At 49.0% G+C, this 15,231-nt stretch overlaps 1 protein-coding gene across 1 annotated transcript in view; it reads right to left on the minus strand.

The window, feature by feature from the left end:
* Nucleotides 1-708: 708 nt before the first annotated feature.
* The window catches only part of LOC140723408 (uncharacterized), a 159,866-nt gene continuing 145,343 nt past the window's right edge, over nucleotides 709-15,231 (minus strand). The window contains exons 30-32 of the mRNA XM_073037983.1: nucleotides 7,403-7,483; nucleotides 3,304-3,419; nucleotides 709-1,459 (exon numbers count right to left, since the gene is read on the minus strand). Coding sequence (XP_072894084.1) covers nucleotides 1,382-1,459; nucleotides 3,304-3,419; nucleotides 7,403-7,483 — 275 coding nt within the window. The 3' untranslated portion in view covers nucleotides 709-1,381. The remainder of the gene's footprint in view (nucleotides 1,460-3,303; nucleotides 3,420-7,402; nucleotides 7,484-15,231) is intronic.

Here is a 15,231-nt window from a genome sequence, read left to right on the forward strand (position 1 = left end):
ATGATCACATTGAATGGTGGTGCTGGCTAGAAGGGCAGAATGGCCTACTCCTGAACCTTTTGGCTATATGTAGAGTTACTAAACCCGATTCTGAAAAGAACAGCTTTGCAATCAAAGTTCAAAGTAAATTTATTAACAGAGTACGTATACATCACCATATACTACCCTGAGACTCATTTTCTTACAAGCATTCACATGAAAATAAAGCATGATACAATTTACAAAAAATCTACATGTAAATAAACACCGACAAACAGCCGACGTGCAAAAAAAGACCAATTGTGCAGAAATGGTCTCCTTTCTCCACAAGCTGTTTGGGAATGTTCATTTATTTTGTGTCTTTATGATATTACGTACTTTTAATAACAGTGATAAATGAATTTAACATCACAACTGAAGTAAAACAAAAATACATTCTTAATTAAAGTAACCGTGGACTATTGGAAATACAGAAACAATTACAGAGACATCCCAGGAACCTGAATGTGTCTTTCATTGCTTGGATTAAACCCATTATTACATTCAATTGATGAGAAATAATGAAAGATGAAAGAGTAATATGTTACTGATAATAAACTTGATTCTCATTGACAGATACACAGTCTGATTGATTCTAATACCGTGCTCTGGTTCATATTTTTACTGTTATGCTGTATGTATTTCATTTAACAGTTCTGTACGAGCAGTCTGTTCTGTTTTTGGCTTGTTTGGGTTACTGTTGAAGATAAGGGATGAGGAAAAATGTGTGCCTTCCAATTAGGACGGTAGAGCCAAGGGGAGGTTTCTCTGGTGAAGGACACTGAGATTGGCCTTGAGGCTTTTGTTCGGCAGGAGGTGAAGAGAGAAGCCACTGGAGAGAACAGAACGTAGGATTCGACCCGGAGGGCACCGTGGTTCGACGGAGCCAGGGGCGAGATCAATCGGGGAACAGTGAACGTGCTGAAACTTTGAGCTCCAACTTGTGCACATTTGACTGTTTAATTAAAACGGGCCCACTTCTTTTTGGTTTTATTTACTAACCCTCGAGTTAAGATTCATGAATATAATTCCTTTAATCCTATGCAGTGTACTGTCTGTTATTTTGTGGCACTAGTTTGTAACAGGGTAGCAGATGACACAGCATCCACCGGGGTTTGGGGTGGGAGAGCCATCTCAATCTCATGAGTTTGGTGGAACAGGACAGTGTTTTCCCTAGACACATGCAGCCAAGGAAACCGCGGGTTTCATGAATCATATTTCATTGATAATTTAATCTTGGATTCCCCACCGCCATCACACAACCCACTGAAACCTCACACTCCCCACCACAACCCATGGACACCTCACACATCGTCCATCACCCTGCGATACGTTGGACAAACACAATCTGAGATCTTCCTTCTCATTTCCTTCCCTTGTCGCGTTTGCTCTTGGACAGGTTGTGCTTGCAGGGGAGCTGTTCCCTCAGTATCTCACGTATCTGTGGACCAGGGATGTCGACGGTGAGTGACAGGTGAAGAAACACGGTTAGACCGCACTGTGTGAGGGATCAGGACAGCAGAGAGACCCTCCTCTCATCACCCACAAAATCCATCACTTACCACCAGGAGATTCCCTTCTTCACACCAAGAACTACATTCCCTATACACCAGGAAAATTCAATTCCTCAGAAATCACCATCAACCCCTCCACAAACCCCATCCCTTCACCAGGACAATCTGCTCCTCCAAACATCCCACAACAAGGATCCACGTTCTCTTGGGATCAGAGCTCCAAACTGGGGACAGACCTTCCCTGAAAAGGAATCAGCTTTTCCCTCGGACCGGAGGGAAAAAAACCTTCCCCTCACACTCAGACCAGAGAATGCCGCTCACCCCCTCAAACAGGGGATTGTCCTTATCCCCTGATACCAGGAAATGACTCTCACACCCCAGTCCCTGGACAGGGAATAACCCTTACCCCAAGACCAGGAAATACCTCTCAGCCCTCTCAGATCAGGGGACTCTCCTCACCCACTGAGACTGACCAATGTACTCAGGAACAAGCCATTTAGAGGAATGGTGGAACCACGAGGGGACAATGATAACGGTAAATCTTTCGAAGTGTTGTATAATAGCGTACAATTATAGTTGTATAAAAGTGTTTTGCTATATTACAACTGATGGACTTAACGCATGTCTATCGAAAAATACCACCAAGAGGACCGGAACCTGGTCGTGGTTTGAAGACTTGCGTGCCTCAGTGTCCATGTTTGCTTGGAGTCAGGGCCTTGTGCCTTCGCTCATGGTAGGGTCGACCATGCCAAACAGGACAAAGGGTAGAGACCAGATAAGAGTGGTCTACGAGTCCTTTAGATTTGGGTGTGTAGCTCAGAGCTAAAAGCCCCGACAGGTCAAACAAATCGTAATGGAAACAGAAACAAAAGATCCAACATCAGTCAGGGACAATGGTGTGGGGTGCTGGACAGTGATGGGGGGGGGGGGGTGGTCACTGATGAGGGGAACAGGACGAGATTGTCAGTGATGAAGGGAACAAGGACGGGGGGGTCAGTGACATGGTGTCGGTGACACGGGGGGGTCAGTGACGGAGGTGTCAGTGATACGGGCACGCGGTCAGTGACGGGGTGTCGGTGATACAGGGATGTGGTCAGTGAGGGGGTTGCGGTCAGTGATACGGGGGTGTGGTCAGTGAGGGGGTTGCAGTCAGTGATACAGGGATGTGTTCAGTGAGGGGGTTGTGGTCAGTGATACGGGGGTGTGGTCAGTTACGAGGATGTCACGCACGTTGGGTGGTCTGTGACTGAGGGGTGGAGTGGTGGTCAGTGACAGTGCGTGCTGGAGAAGGTTAGTCACCGATTTGAACTGAACACTGACCGTGAAAGGGAGTCAGGGACAGTGAGGAAACTGAAAGGGACATGAACAGACTGGGGTGGAGTCGCCCGATATCCACCAGGGTGGGGGAGATGGTGTTTGTCAGCTGGTGGGGCAGTCCCCAGGCACCACACTGTTGTTGGGCATATTTAGGGCAGAGATTGATAGATTCTTGATCAGTCAGAGGGTTTGGATGATGGGACGAAAGTGCGATTTTAGTAAAATATTAGTGCAGCAGACTGATGGGCCCAATGGTTGCAATCTGTTCTTATCTCCTACATTGGGTGGTGACTGAGGACAGGGAGTCTCTGGTGACTCAGATGTAACCATTTCAGGGTTGGGTGTTTCACCGTTCATCGGGAAGGGAGAGTCACTGATTATTGACCTGGATTGACCAAAGGCACATGAATCAGAATCTCCACCTCTAGGAATGAATGTGGACAACATCTCTCACCTGATTGAGGTAGGCCTCTCGCTCTCGGGGGTCTCCCAGGTTGTTCTGCCCAATGAACAGTACTTGGGCACTGTTGATCATCTCCTCACACTCCTCATCTGAAAGGAGCCCGTTCACTGGAAGATTGAGAGAAGTGTTCAGTCAGAGCAGATCCAGAGACAGCAGACTCACACGGTGTGATGGGTGGTTGGACTGGAGTGTTGGTGACAGTAAGCACGGGGAACCAGGCTGACCCCAGGTTCCCCTCCTGCCCATCGTTCCAGTAACCAGTCCCTCCCCCCATCCACCACCAGCCTCTCTGTGTAAGCACGGGGACCCAGGCTGACCCCAGGTTCCCCTCCTGCCCATCGGTCCAGTAACCAGTCCCTCCCCCCATCTACCAGCCTCTTTGTGTAAGCACGGGGACCCAGGCTGACCCCAGGTTCCCCTCCTGCCCATCGTTCCAGTAACCAGTCCCTCCCTCATCCACCACCAGCCTCTCTGTGTAAGCACGGGGACCCAGGCTGACCCCAGGTTCCCCTCCTGCCCATCGTTCCAGTAACCAGTCCCTCCCCCCATCCACCACCAGGCTCTTTGTGTAAGCACGGGGACCCAGGCTGACACCAGGTTCCCCTCCTGCCCAACGTTCCAGTAACCAGTCCCTCTCCCCATCCACCACCAGCCTCTCTGTGTAAGCACGGGGACCCAGGCTGACCCCAGGTTCCCCTCCTGCCCATCGTTCCAGTAACCAGTCCCTCCCCCATCCACCACCAGCCTCTCAGTGTAAGCACGGGGACCCAGGCTGACCCCAGGTTCCCCTCCTGACCATCGTTCCAGTAACCAGTCCCTCCCCCATCCACCACCACCCTCTCTGTGTAAGCACGGGGACCCAGGCTGACCCCAGGTTCCCCTCCGGCCCATCGTTCCAGTAACCAGTCCCTCCCCCCATCCACCAAAAGACTCTCTGTGTAAGCACGGGGACCCAAGCTGACCCCAGGTTCCCCTCCTGCCCATCGTTCCAGTAACCAGTCCCTCCCCCATCCACCACCAGCCTCTCTGTGTAAGCACGGGGACCCAGGCTGACCCCAGGTTCCCCTCCTGCCCATCGTTCCAGTAACCAGTCCCTCCCCCCATCCACCACCAGCCTCTCTGTGTAAACACGGGGACCCGGCTGACCCCAGGTTCCCCTCCTGCCCATCGTTCCAGTAACCAGTCCCACCCCCCATCCACCACCAGCCTCTCTGTGTAAGCACGGGGACCCAGGCTGACCCCAGGTTCCCCTCCTGCCCATCGTTCCAGTAACCAGTCCCACCCCCCATCCACCACCAGCCTCTCTGTGTAAGCACGGGGACCCAGGCTGACCCCAGGTTCCCCTCCTGCCCATCGTTCCAGTAACCAGTCCCTCCCCCATCCACCACCAGCCTCCCTGTGTAAGCACGGGGACCCAGGCTGAACCCAGGTTCCCCTCCTGCCCATCGTTCCAGTAACCAGTCCGTCCCCCATCCACGACCAGCCTCTCTGTGTAAGCACGGGTACCCAGGCTGACCCCAGGTTCCCCTCCTGCCCATCGTTCCAGTAACCGGTCCCTCCCGCATCCACCACCAGCCTCTCTGTGTAAGCACGGGGACCCAGGCTGACCCCAGGTTCCCCTCCTGCCCATCGGTCCAGTAACCAGTCCCTCCCGCATCCACCACCAGCCTCTCTGTGTAAGCACGGGGACCCAGGCTGACCCCAGGTTCCCCTCCTGCCCATCGGTCCAGTAACCAGTCCCTCCCCCATCCACCACCAGCCTCTCTGTGTAAGCACGGGGACCCAGGCTGACCCCAGGTTCCCCTCCTGCCCATCGGTCCAGTAACCAGTCCCTCCCCCATCCACCACCAGCCTCTCTGTGTAAGCACGGGGACCCAGGCTGACCCCAGGTTCCCCTCCTGCCCATCGTTCCAGTAACCAGTCCCTCCCCCATCCACCACCAGCCTCTCTGTGTAAGCACGGGGACCCAGGCTGACCCCAGGTTCCCCTCCTGCCCATCGTTCCAGTACAGTCCCTCCCCCATCTACCACCAGACTCTCTGTGTAAGCACGGGGACCCAGGCTGTCCCCAGGTTCCCTTCCTGCCCATCGGTCCAGTAACCAGTCCCTCCCCCATCCACCACCAGCCTCTCTGTGTAAGCACGGGGACCCAGGCTGACCCCAGGTTCCCCTCCTGCCCATCGTTCCAGTAACCAGTCCCTCCCCCATCCGCCTCCAGCCTCTCTGTGTAAGCACGGGGACCCAGACTGACCCCAGGTTCCCCTCCTGCCCATCGTTCCAGTAACCAGTCCCTCCCCCATCCACCACCAGCCTCTCTGTGTAAGCACGGCGACCCAGGCTGACCCCAGGTTCCCCTCCTGCCCATCGTTCCAGTAACCAGTCCCTCCCCCATCCACCACCAGCCTCTCTGTGTAAGCACGGGGACCCAGGCTGACCCCAGGTTCCCCTCCTGTCCATCGTTCCAGTAACCAGTCCCTCCCCCCATCCACCACCAGCCTCTCTGTGTAAGCACGGGGACTTAGGCTGACCCCAAGGGGTAAAACTAACCACATCTAGTGGAATGGATTGAAGAGAAATTTGACCCGAAGTCCTCATTGAAAGTTGGATACTGTGGGGGGGCTTCTACTCTCACAGGCAGGGAGAGTAATGACATCTAGAGAGGGATCGAGATCTTTGTGTGATGGAGCACTACAGCACAGAAACAGGCCCTTCAGCCCATCTAGTCCTTGCCAAACTATTATTCTGCTTCGTCCCATCTACCCACACCGGGACTGTGTCCCTCCAAATCCCTCCCATCCATGTACTTATCGAAACTTGTGTTACATGTTGAAATCAAACCCAGATCCACCACTTCTGCTGGCAGCTCGTTGTACACTCTCACTACCCTCCGAGTGAAGAAGTTCCCACTCAGGCTTCCCTCAAATATTTCACCTTTCACCCTTAACCCAGTTCCAGTCCCACCCAACCTCAGTGGAAAAAGATAGTTTGCATTTACCCTGTCTGTACCCCTCACAATTTTGTATACCTCTATCAAATCTCCCCTCTGTCTCCTACATCCCCAGGAATAAACCCCTAACCTATCCAACCTTTCCCCAAAACTCAAGTCTTCAAGTCTTGGCTACATCCTTGTACATTTTCTCTGCTCTCTTTCAATCTTATTGACATCTTTCCTGTAGGTAGGTGACCAGAACTGCATACAATCTCCAAATTAATCCTCAACAACGTCTTATACAACTTCAGCATAGCATCTCAACACTTGCAGTCAATACTTTTATTTATGAAGGCCAATGTGCCAAAAGCTCGCTTTACAACCCTATCTACCTGTGGCACCACTTTCAAAGCATTATGGATCTGTATTCCCGGATTCCTCTGTTCTACCGCACCGTTCCCTGTGTGAGTCTGAGCCTGCTTTACATTCCCAAAGTGCGATCATGCTTGTCTGCATTAAATTCCATCTGCCATTTCCCCAGCTCATCCAGATCCTGCTGCAGATATTGAGCCTTCCTCACGCCCACTATGCCCCCAGTGTTGGTGTCTTCCACACACTGGCCGAGTCAGTTTACCTTGGTCTCATACAGAACAGAGATCAGTACAGCACAGGAACAGGCCATTCGGCCCACAATGTTGTGCTGGACCAGCTAAAAAGTAAATCAAAAACACACAAAATCCAATCCCTCCTTCCCACACAATGTCCAAATGCCTCCATCTTCCTCACATCCATCTGTCAATCTAAATGTCCCCTAAAAGCCTCTAACATGTTTGCCTCTACCACTATACCAGACAGTGCATTCCAGGCATCCACCTTCTGAGTAAAAAAACTTTACCCCTCACATCCCCCTTGAATCTACCCCCTCTTGCCTTCAATGCATGCACTCTGGTATCAGATATTTCTGCCCTGGGAAACACCAAGACAGAGTAAGGACTCCTCCCGCACCACCCCCCCCACCCCCCGGGCTGAAAGTGGTGGGGTTTGGGAGAGGGGAATGCCAGTCGCTCCATGCAGTCTCCAATCACCCAAAGGCCAGATGCATCAGAAAGGGTCCCTGTGATAAGGAGTACCTGACGGTCCCCTATCAGAACTCAGTGGTTACCTGGGACCATCTCAGAGGCTTCACATGTGGCATCCGTCGGCTTCTCCTGCCCAGCGTCGGGGCTTGTCCTCCTATCCGGATCTGGGACGAGAGAAGGTCCAGGTGAGAAATGGAGTTTTGAGGATAGGTCCAGGGCTGAGACTGATTCTTCCTGCTACATCCACACACCAGCCAGTTCTGTTCTTCTACCACACTCCCCCAGTCTCTCCACCAGGCTCAGTTCCATCGCTCTGACACACTGCACACACAGACTCCTTCCCAATTCCCCCATTTGCTCATCCCCAACCTCCTCCGTCATTCAGAAGGACAGGCTCGTAGGCAGAGGAAGTGGAGTGGCTCTCTTGGTAAAAACTAAAATCAAATCTTTAGAAACAGGTGAATAATATTGGAAGATGGTGAATCCTTGTGGGTTGAGTTTAGCAAATGCAAGGATAAAAAGACCCTGCTGGGAGTTATATACAGGATTCTCAACTGTAGCCAGGATGTGGGGTAGAGTTTACAACAGGAGATAGAAAAGGCAGGAAAAAAGAGCAAAGTTACGATAGTCATGGGGGATTTCAATATGCAGCAGATTAGGAAACTCAGATTGGGGCTGGATTCCAAGAGAAGGCATGAGAGTGCAGCTCGCCAAAGTTGATTGAAAGGGAATACTAGCAGGGATGACAGTAGAACAGCAATGGTTGGAATTTCTGGAGAAATTCAGAAGGTGCAGGATAGATAAATCCCAAAGAAAAAGTAGTCTTTTAAATGGAGGATGATGCAACTATGATGACAAGGGAAGTCAAAGTCAGCATAAAAGCAAAACAGAGGGTACATAATAGAGCAAGAATTAGTGGGAGGTTAGAGGATTAAGAAGCTCTTAAAAACCAATAGCAGGTGACTGAAAAAACAATATGCAGAGAAAAGATGAAATATGAAAGTAAGCCAGCCAATAATATAAAAGAGAATGCAAAAAAGTTTTTTCAGATATATCAAGAGTAAAAGAGAGGTGATAGTAGATATCGGATCGATGGAAAATGATACTGGAGAAGTAGTAATGGGGGGCAAAAAATGGTGGATAAATTTAGTAAATGTCTTCAAGTTTACGTTCTAGTTCAGTTTATTGTCATTCAACAGTACACATTTAGCACCAAACAAAACACAGTACATATAAAACACACACATCATAGAGCCATAGAACATTACAGCACAGAAACAGGCCTTTTGGCCCTTCTTGGCTGTGCCGAACCATTTTTCTGCCTAGTCCCACTGACCTGCACCTGGACCATATCCCTCCATTCAACTCTCATCCATGTACCTGTCCAAGTTTTTCTTAAATGTTAAAAGTGAGCCCGCATTTACCACTTCGTCTGGCAACTCATTCCACACTCCCACCACTCTCTGTGTGAAGAAGCCCCCACCCAATGTTTCCCTTTAAACTTTCACCCCTTCATCCCATGTCCTCTGTTTTTTTCTCCCCTAGCCTCAGTGGAAAAAGCCTGCTTGCATTCACTCTATCGATACCCATCATAATTTTATATACCTCTATCAAATCTCTCCTCATTCTTCTACACTCCAGGGAATAAAGTCCTAACCTATTCAACCTTTCCCTGTAACTCAGTTTCTCAAGTCCTGGCAACATCCTTGTAAACCTTCTCTGCACTCTTTCAACCTTATTAATATCCTTCCTGTAATTCGGTGACCAAAACTGCACACAATACTCCTAATTCTTCCTCACCAATGTCTTATACAACCTCACCATTACATTCCAACTCTTACACTCAATACTTTGATTAATAAAGGCCAACGTACCAGAAGCTCTCTTTAATATCCTATCTACCTGTGACGCCACTTTTAGGGTATTTTGTATCTGTATTCCCAGATCCCTCTGTTCTACTGCACTCCTCAGTCCCCTACCATTTACCTTGTATGTTCTACCTTGGTTTTTCCTTCCAAAATGCAATACCTCACACTTGTCTGTATTAAACTCCATCTGCCATTTTTTAGCCCATTTTTCCAGCTGGTCCAAATACAAGCTTTGAAAACCTTGCTCACTGTCCACTACACCTCCAATCTTTGTATCATCAGCAAATTTGCTGATCCAATTTACCACATTATCATCCAGATCATTGATATAGATGACAAATAACAAAGAAACCAGCACTGATCCCTGTGGCACACCACTAGTCACAGGCCTCCACTCAGAGTAGCAATCCTCCACTACCACTCTCTGGCTTCTTCCATTGAGCCAAAGTCTGATCCAATTTACTACCTCACCCTGTATACCTGGCGACTGAATCTTCCTAACTAACCTCCCATGTGGGACCTTGTCAAAGGCCTTACTGACGTCCATGTAGACAACATCCACTGCCTTCCCTTCATCCACTTTCCTGGTTACCAACTCGAAAAACTCCAATAGATTTGTTAAACATGACCTACCACGCACAAAGCTGTGTTGACTCTCCCTAATAAGTCCTTGTCCATCCAAATACTTGTAGATCCTATCTCTTAGTACTCCTTCCAATAATTTACCTACTACCGACGTCAAACTTACCGGCCTATAATTTCCCAGATTACTTTTAGAGCCTTTTTTAAACAACGGAACAACATGAGCTATCCTCCTCCAGCACCTCACCCATAGATACCGACATTTTAAATATATCTGCCAGGGCCCCTGCAATTTCAACACTAGTCTCCCTCAAGGTCCAAGGGATTTAATCTGTCAGGTCCTGGGGATTTATCTACTCCGATTTGCCTCAAGATAGCAAGCACCTCATCCTCTTCAATCTGTATAGGTTCCTTGACCTCACTACTTGTTTGCCTTATTTCCATTGACTCTATGCCAGTTTCCTTAGTAAATACAGACGCAAAAAAAAGCTTCTAAGATCTCCCCCATTTCTTTTGGTTCCATACATAGCCGACCACTCTGATCTTCAAGAGGACCAATTTTATCCCTTATTATTCTTTTGCTCTTAATATACCTCTAGAAGCTCTTTGGATTATCCTTCACCTTGACTGCCAAAGCTACCTCATGTCTTCTTTTAGCCCTCCTGATTTCTTTCTTAAGTATTTTTTTGCACTTTTTATACTCCTCAAGTACCTTATTTGCTCCCTGTTTCCGATACATGTCACACATCTCTCTTCTTCTTTATTAGAGTTCTAATATCCCTAGAGAACCAAGGTTCCTTATTCTTATTCACTTTGCCTTTCATCCTGACAGGAACATACACTCTCAAAATTTCTCCTTTGAAGGCCTCCCACTTCCCAACGACATCCTTGCCAGAGAACAACCTGTCCCAATCTACGCTTTTTAGATCCTTTCTCATTTCTTCAAATTTGGCCTTTTTCCAGTTTAGAACCTCAACCCGAGGACCAGATCTACCTTTATCCATGATCAAGTTGAAACTAATGGTGTTATGATCACTGGAACCAAAGCGTTCCCCTATACATACTTCCGTTACCTGTCCTAACTCGTTTCCTAATAGGTGATCTAGTATTGCACCCTCTCTAGTTGGTAACTCTATATATTGATTGAGAAAACTTCACTGAACACATTTTTCAAACTCTAACCCATCTAGACCTTTAACAATATGGGAGTCCCAATCAATATGTGGAAAATTAAAATCCCCTACTATCACAACTTATGTTTCCTGCAGTTGTCTGCCATCTCTCTGCAGATTTGCTCCTCCAATTCTCGCTGACTATTGGGTGGTCTATAATACAAATTAATATACAACACACACAAAATGCTGGTGGAACACAGCAGGCCAGGCAGCATCCACAAGGAGAAGCACTGTCGACGTTTCGGGCCGAGACCTTTCATCGGGACTAACTGAAAGGAAAGATAGTAAGAGATTTGAAAGTAGTGGGGGGAGGGGGAAATGCAAATTGATAAGAGAAGACCGGAGGGGGTGGGATGAAGATGAGAGCTGAAAAGGTGATTGGCAAAAGGGATACTGAGCTGGAGAAGGGAGAGGATCATGGGACGGGATCGTGATCGGGATCGTCCCATGACCCTTTCCCTTCTCCAGCTCTGTATCACTTTTGCCAATCACCTTTCCAGCTCTTAGCTTCATCCCACCCCCTCCGGTCTACTCCTATCATTTCGCATTTCCCCCTCCCCCCACTACTTTCAAATCTCTTACTATCTTTCCTTTCAGTTAGTCCCGATGAAGGGTCTCGGCCCGAATCATCGACTGTGCTTCTCCTTATAGATGCTGCCTGGCCTGCTGCGTTCCACCAGCATTTTGTGTGTGTCGTTTAAATTTCCAGCATCTGCAGATTTCCTCGTGTTTGCTATACAAATTAATATCACCACTTGTAAATTCATAAATAATAAGGGGCATTTGCGACACAGGTTAAAAAGTAGACAGCATCATGCTTCAAGTGTGATTTGGCCTGGTAGGAGGCTGGGAGTTCAGTGTCTGACAGCCTGGGGGAAGAAGCTATTTTCCATCCTAACGGTTCTTGCGTCAGTCTTTACGATGGAAGAAACCAGTCATACACCAGAAATTGGAGAGTGTCTCGGGGTAGAAGTAAGTGAACTTGCTAATACTAAGGAGAAGGTGTTTGGGAAGCTGAAAGGGCTGAAGGTAGGTAAGTCACCTGAACCAGATGGACTGCACTCCAGGGCTTTGCAAGAGCTGAAGGCATTAGTAGAGGAATTGGAAAGCGTCACAGGGTAGAAGTGAGTGTAGTTGCTCATACTAAGGAAAAGGTTCTTTTAGAAGTTGAAAGTTCTGAAAGTCGGACCAGATGGACTACACCCCAGTGTTCTGAATGAGGTAGGTGAAAAGATTCTGGAAGCAGTGGTCCCCCATAACCTTTCAACTAATTTAGATTCTGGAATGGTTCCGGAGGACTGGAAAATTGTAAATGTTACTCCACTCTTTAAGAAGGGAAGGAGGCAAAAGAGAGGAAATTATAGGCCAGGTAGCCTGACTTCATTGTCAGGGAAAATGTTGGAGTCCATGATTAAAAATGAGGTCTCAGGATACTTGGAGGCACATGATAAAATAGGCCATAGTCAGCATCGTTTCTGTTGGAATTCTTTGAGGAAATAACAAGCAGGATAGACAAATGAGAATTAGTGGATGTTGTGTATTTGGATCTTCAGAAGACCTTTGACAAGTTGCTGCACATGATGCCACTAAACAAGAGCCCATGATAGTACAGGAAAGATACGAGCATACTGTAGTTAGAAGATTGGCTGACTGACAGAAGGAAAGAGTGGGATTAAAGGCCTTTTCTGGTTGGCTGTTGATGACTGCTGGTGTTCCATAGGGTTCGATATTGGGACGGCTTCTCTACAAGCCATGTACCTGTTCTCTATCTGCATTCTATTCTTAGTTTCGTGTTTATTATGGTAACTAGTCACATGAGTGGGGATGGGGTAAAAGTGAAGGGAATAAGTTCCGCCTGCAAGGTTTGTTCATTGCAGTTTGTCGCATCTTTTGTTGATCACTCGATAAAGCTCAATCACGCTGAGCTTACACTTAGGTACACTTAAGTTTAATCGCCTCAAGACTGCATGTTTGCTAATTGCTAATAAAGGATTGAATACACATCCTCAACATTTGGAGCAATAATTATTGGAGTGAGGATGTGTCATGGAAGTATAACAAATGTGTAGGATCACTGGCAGCAGCAATTGCTTTCGATTTGGTTTGATTTGGCTGTGACGACTCCTTTCCACATTATATGTCAATGCTATGGATGACAGAATAGATGGCTTCGTGGTCAAGAGCGTTTATCGGACCCTTATTTGAGAAAGGATGTGCTGGCATTGCAGGTGGTCCAGAGGAGGTTGATGAGAATGATCCCGGGATTGAAAAGGTAAAAGTATTAGGAGTGTTTGGTGGCTCTGGGCCTGTACTCACTGGAGTTTAGAAGAATGAGGGGGGATCTCATTGTATGAGGAGTGTTTGATGTCTCTGGGCCTGTACTCACTGGAGTTTAGAAGAATGAGGGGGGATCTCATTGTATGAGGAGTGTTTGGTGGCTCTGGGCCTGTACTCACTGGAGTTTAGAAGAATGAGGGGGGATCTCATTGTATGAGGAGTGTTTGGTGGCTCTGGGCCTGTACTCACTGGAGTTTAGAAGAATGAGGGGGGATCTCATTGTATGAGGAGTGTTTGATGTCTCTGGGCCTGTACTCACTGGAGTTTAGAAGAATGAGGGGGGATCTCATTGTATGATGAGTGTTTGATGTCTCTGGGCCTGTACTGACTGGAGTTTAGAAGAATGAGGGGGGATCTCATTGTATGATGAGTGTTTGATGTCTCTGGGCCTGTACTCACTGGAGTTTAGAGAATGAGTGCAGGTCTCATTGAAGCCTATCGAATACTGAAAGATCGATATGGAGTGGACATGGAGACAATGTTTTCTATAGCGGGGGAGTCTGGGACCAGAGTGGGCACCGCCTCAGAATAGAAGGACGTTCCTTTAGAACACAAGTGAGCAGGAATTTTATTACCAGAGAGTGGTGAATCTATGGAATTTATTGCCACAGGCGGCTGTGGAGGCCAAGTCATTGGGTTCTTGGTCAGTAAAGGCATCAAAAGTTACAGAAGGCAGGAGAACGGAGACGAGAGGAATAGTAAATGCAATGTGATGGAATGGCGGAGCAGACCCAATGGACTGAATGGCCTAATGCTGCTCATGTATCTGATGGTCTTTTCCCTTTCCATTTGTGTCCATCTCCCCACTTTCGGAAAAGGGACCTCAATGCACGACTAAGAATTGTCCAGACAGGGGACAAGCCACTGACACCGATGATCCCCACCCCACGGGAAACCACATCCAACAGGGGAGACGATGCACGACTGAGAATTGTCCAGACAGGGGACGAGCCACTGACACCGATGATCCCCACCCCACGGGAAACCACATCCAACAGGGGTGACGATGCACGACTGAGAATTGTCCAGACAGGGGACGAGCCACTGACACCGGTGATCCCCACCCCACAGGAAACCACATCCAACGGGGGAGACGATGCACGACTGAGAATTGTCCAGACGGGGGATGAGCCACTGACACCGGTGATCCCCACCCCACGGGAAACCACATCCAACAGGGGAGACGATGCAGGACTGAGAATTGTCCAGACAGGGGACGAGTCACTGACACCGGTGATCCCCACCCCACGGGAAACCACATCCAACAGGGGAGACGATGCAGGACTGAGAATTGTCCAGACGGGACGAGCCACTGACACCGGTGATCCCCACCCCACGGGAAACCACATCCAACAGGGGAGACGATGCAGGACTGAGAATTGTCCAGACGGGACGAGCCACTGACACCGGTGATCCCCACCCCACGGGAAACCACATCCAACAGGGGAGACGATGCAGGACTGAGAATTGTCCAGACGGGACGAGTCACTGACACCGGTGATCCCCACCCCACGGGAAACCACATCCAACAGGGGAGATGATGCAGGACTGAGAATTGTCCAGACGGGACGAGTCACTGACACCGGTGATCCCCACCCCACGGGAAACCACATCCCACAGGAGAGACTATGCACGACTGAGAATTGTCCAGACAGGGGACGAGCCACTGACACCGGTGATCCCCACCCCACAGGAAACCACATCCCACAGGGGAGACGATGCACGACTGAGAATTGTCCAGACAGGGGACGAGTCACTGACACCGATGATCCCCACCCCACGGGAAACCACATCCCACAGGGGAGATGATGCACGACTGAGAATTGTCCAGACAGGGGACGAGTCACTGACACCGGTGATCCCCACCCCACGGGAAACCACATCCAACAGGGGAGACGATGCAGGACTGAGAATTGTCCAGACAGGGGATGAGTCACTGACACCGGTGAT

This window comes from Hemitrygon akajei, unplaced genomic scaffold (assembly GCF_048418815.1).
Source record: "Hemitrygon akajei unplaced genomic scaffold, sHemAka1.3 Scf000112, whole genome shotgun sequence".
Taxonomy (NCBI): domain Eukaryota; kingdom Metazoa; phylum Chordata; class Chondrichthyes; order Myliobatiformes; family Dasyatidae; genus Hemitrygon; species Hemitrygon akajei.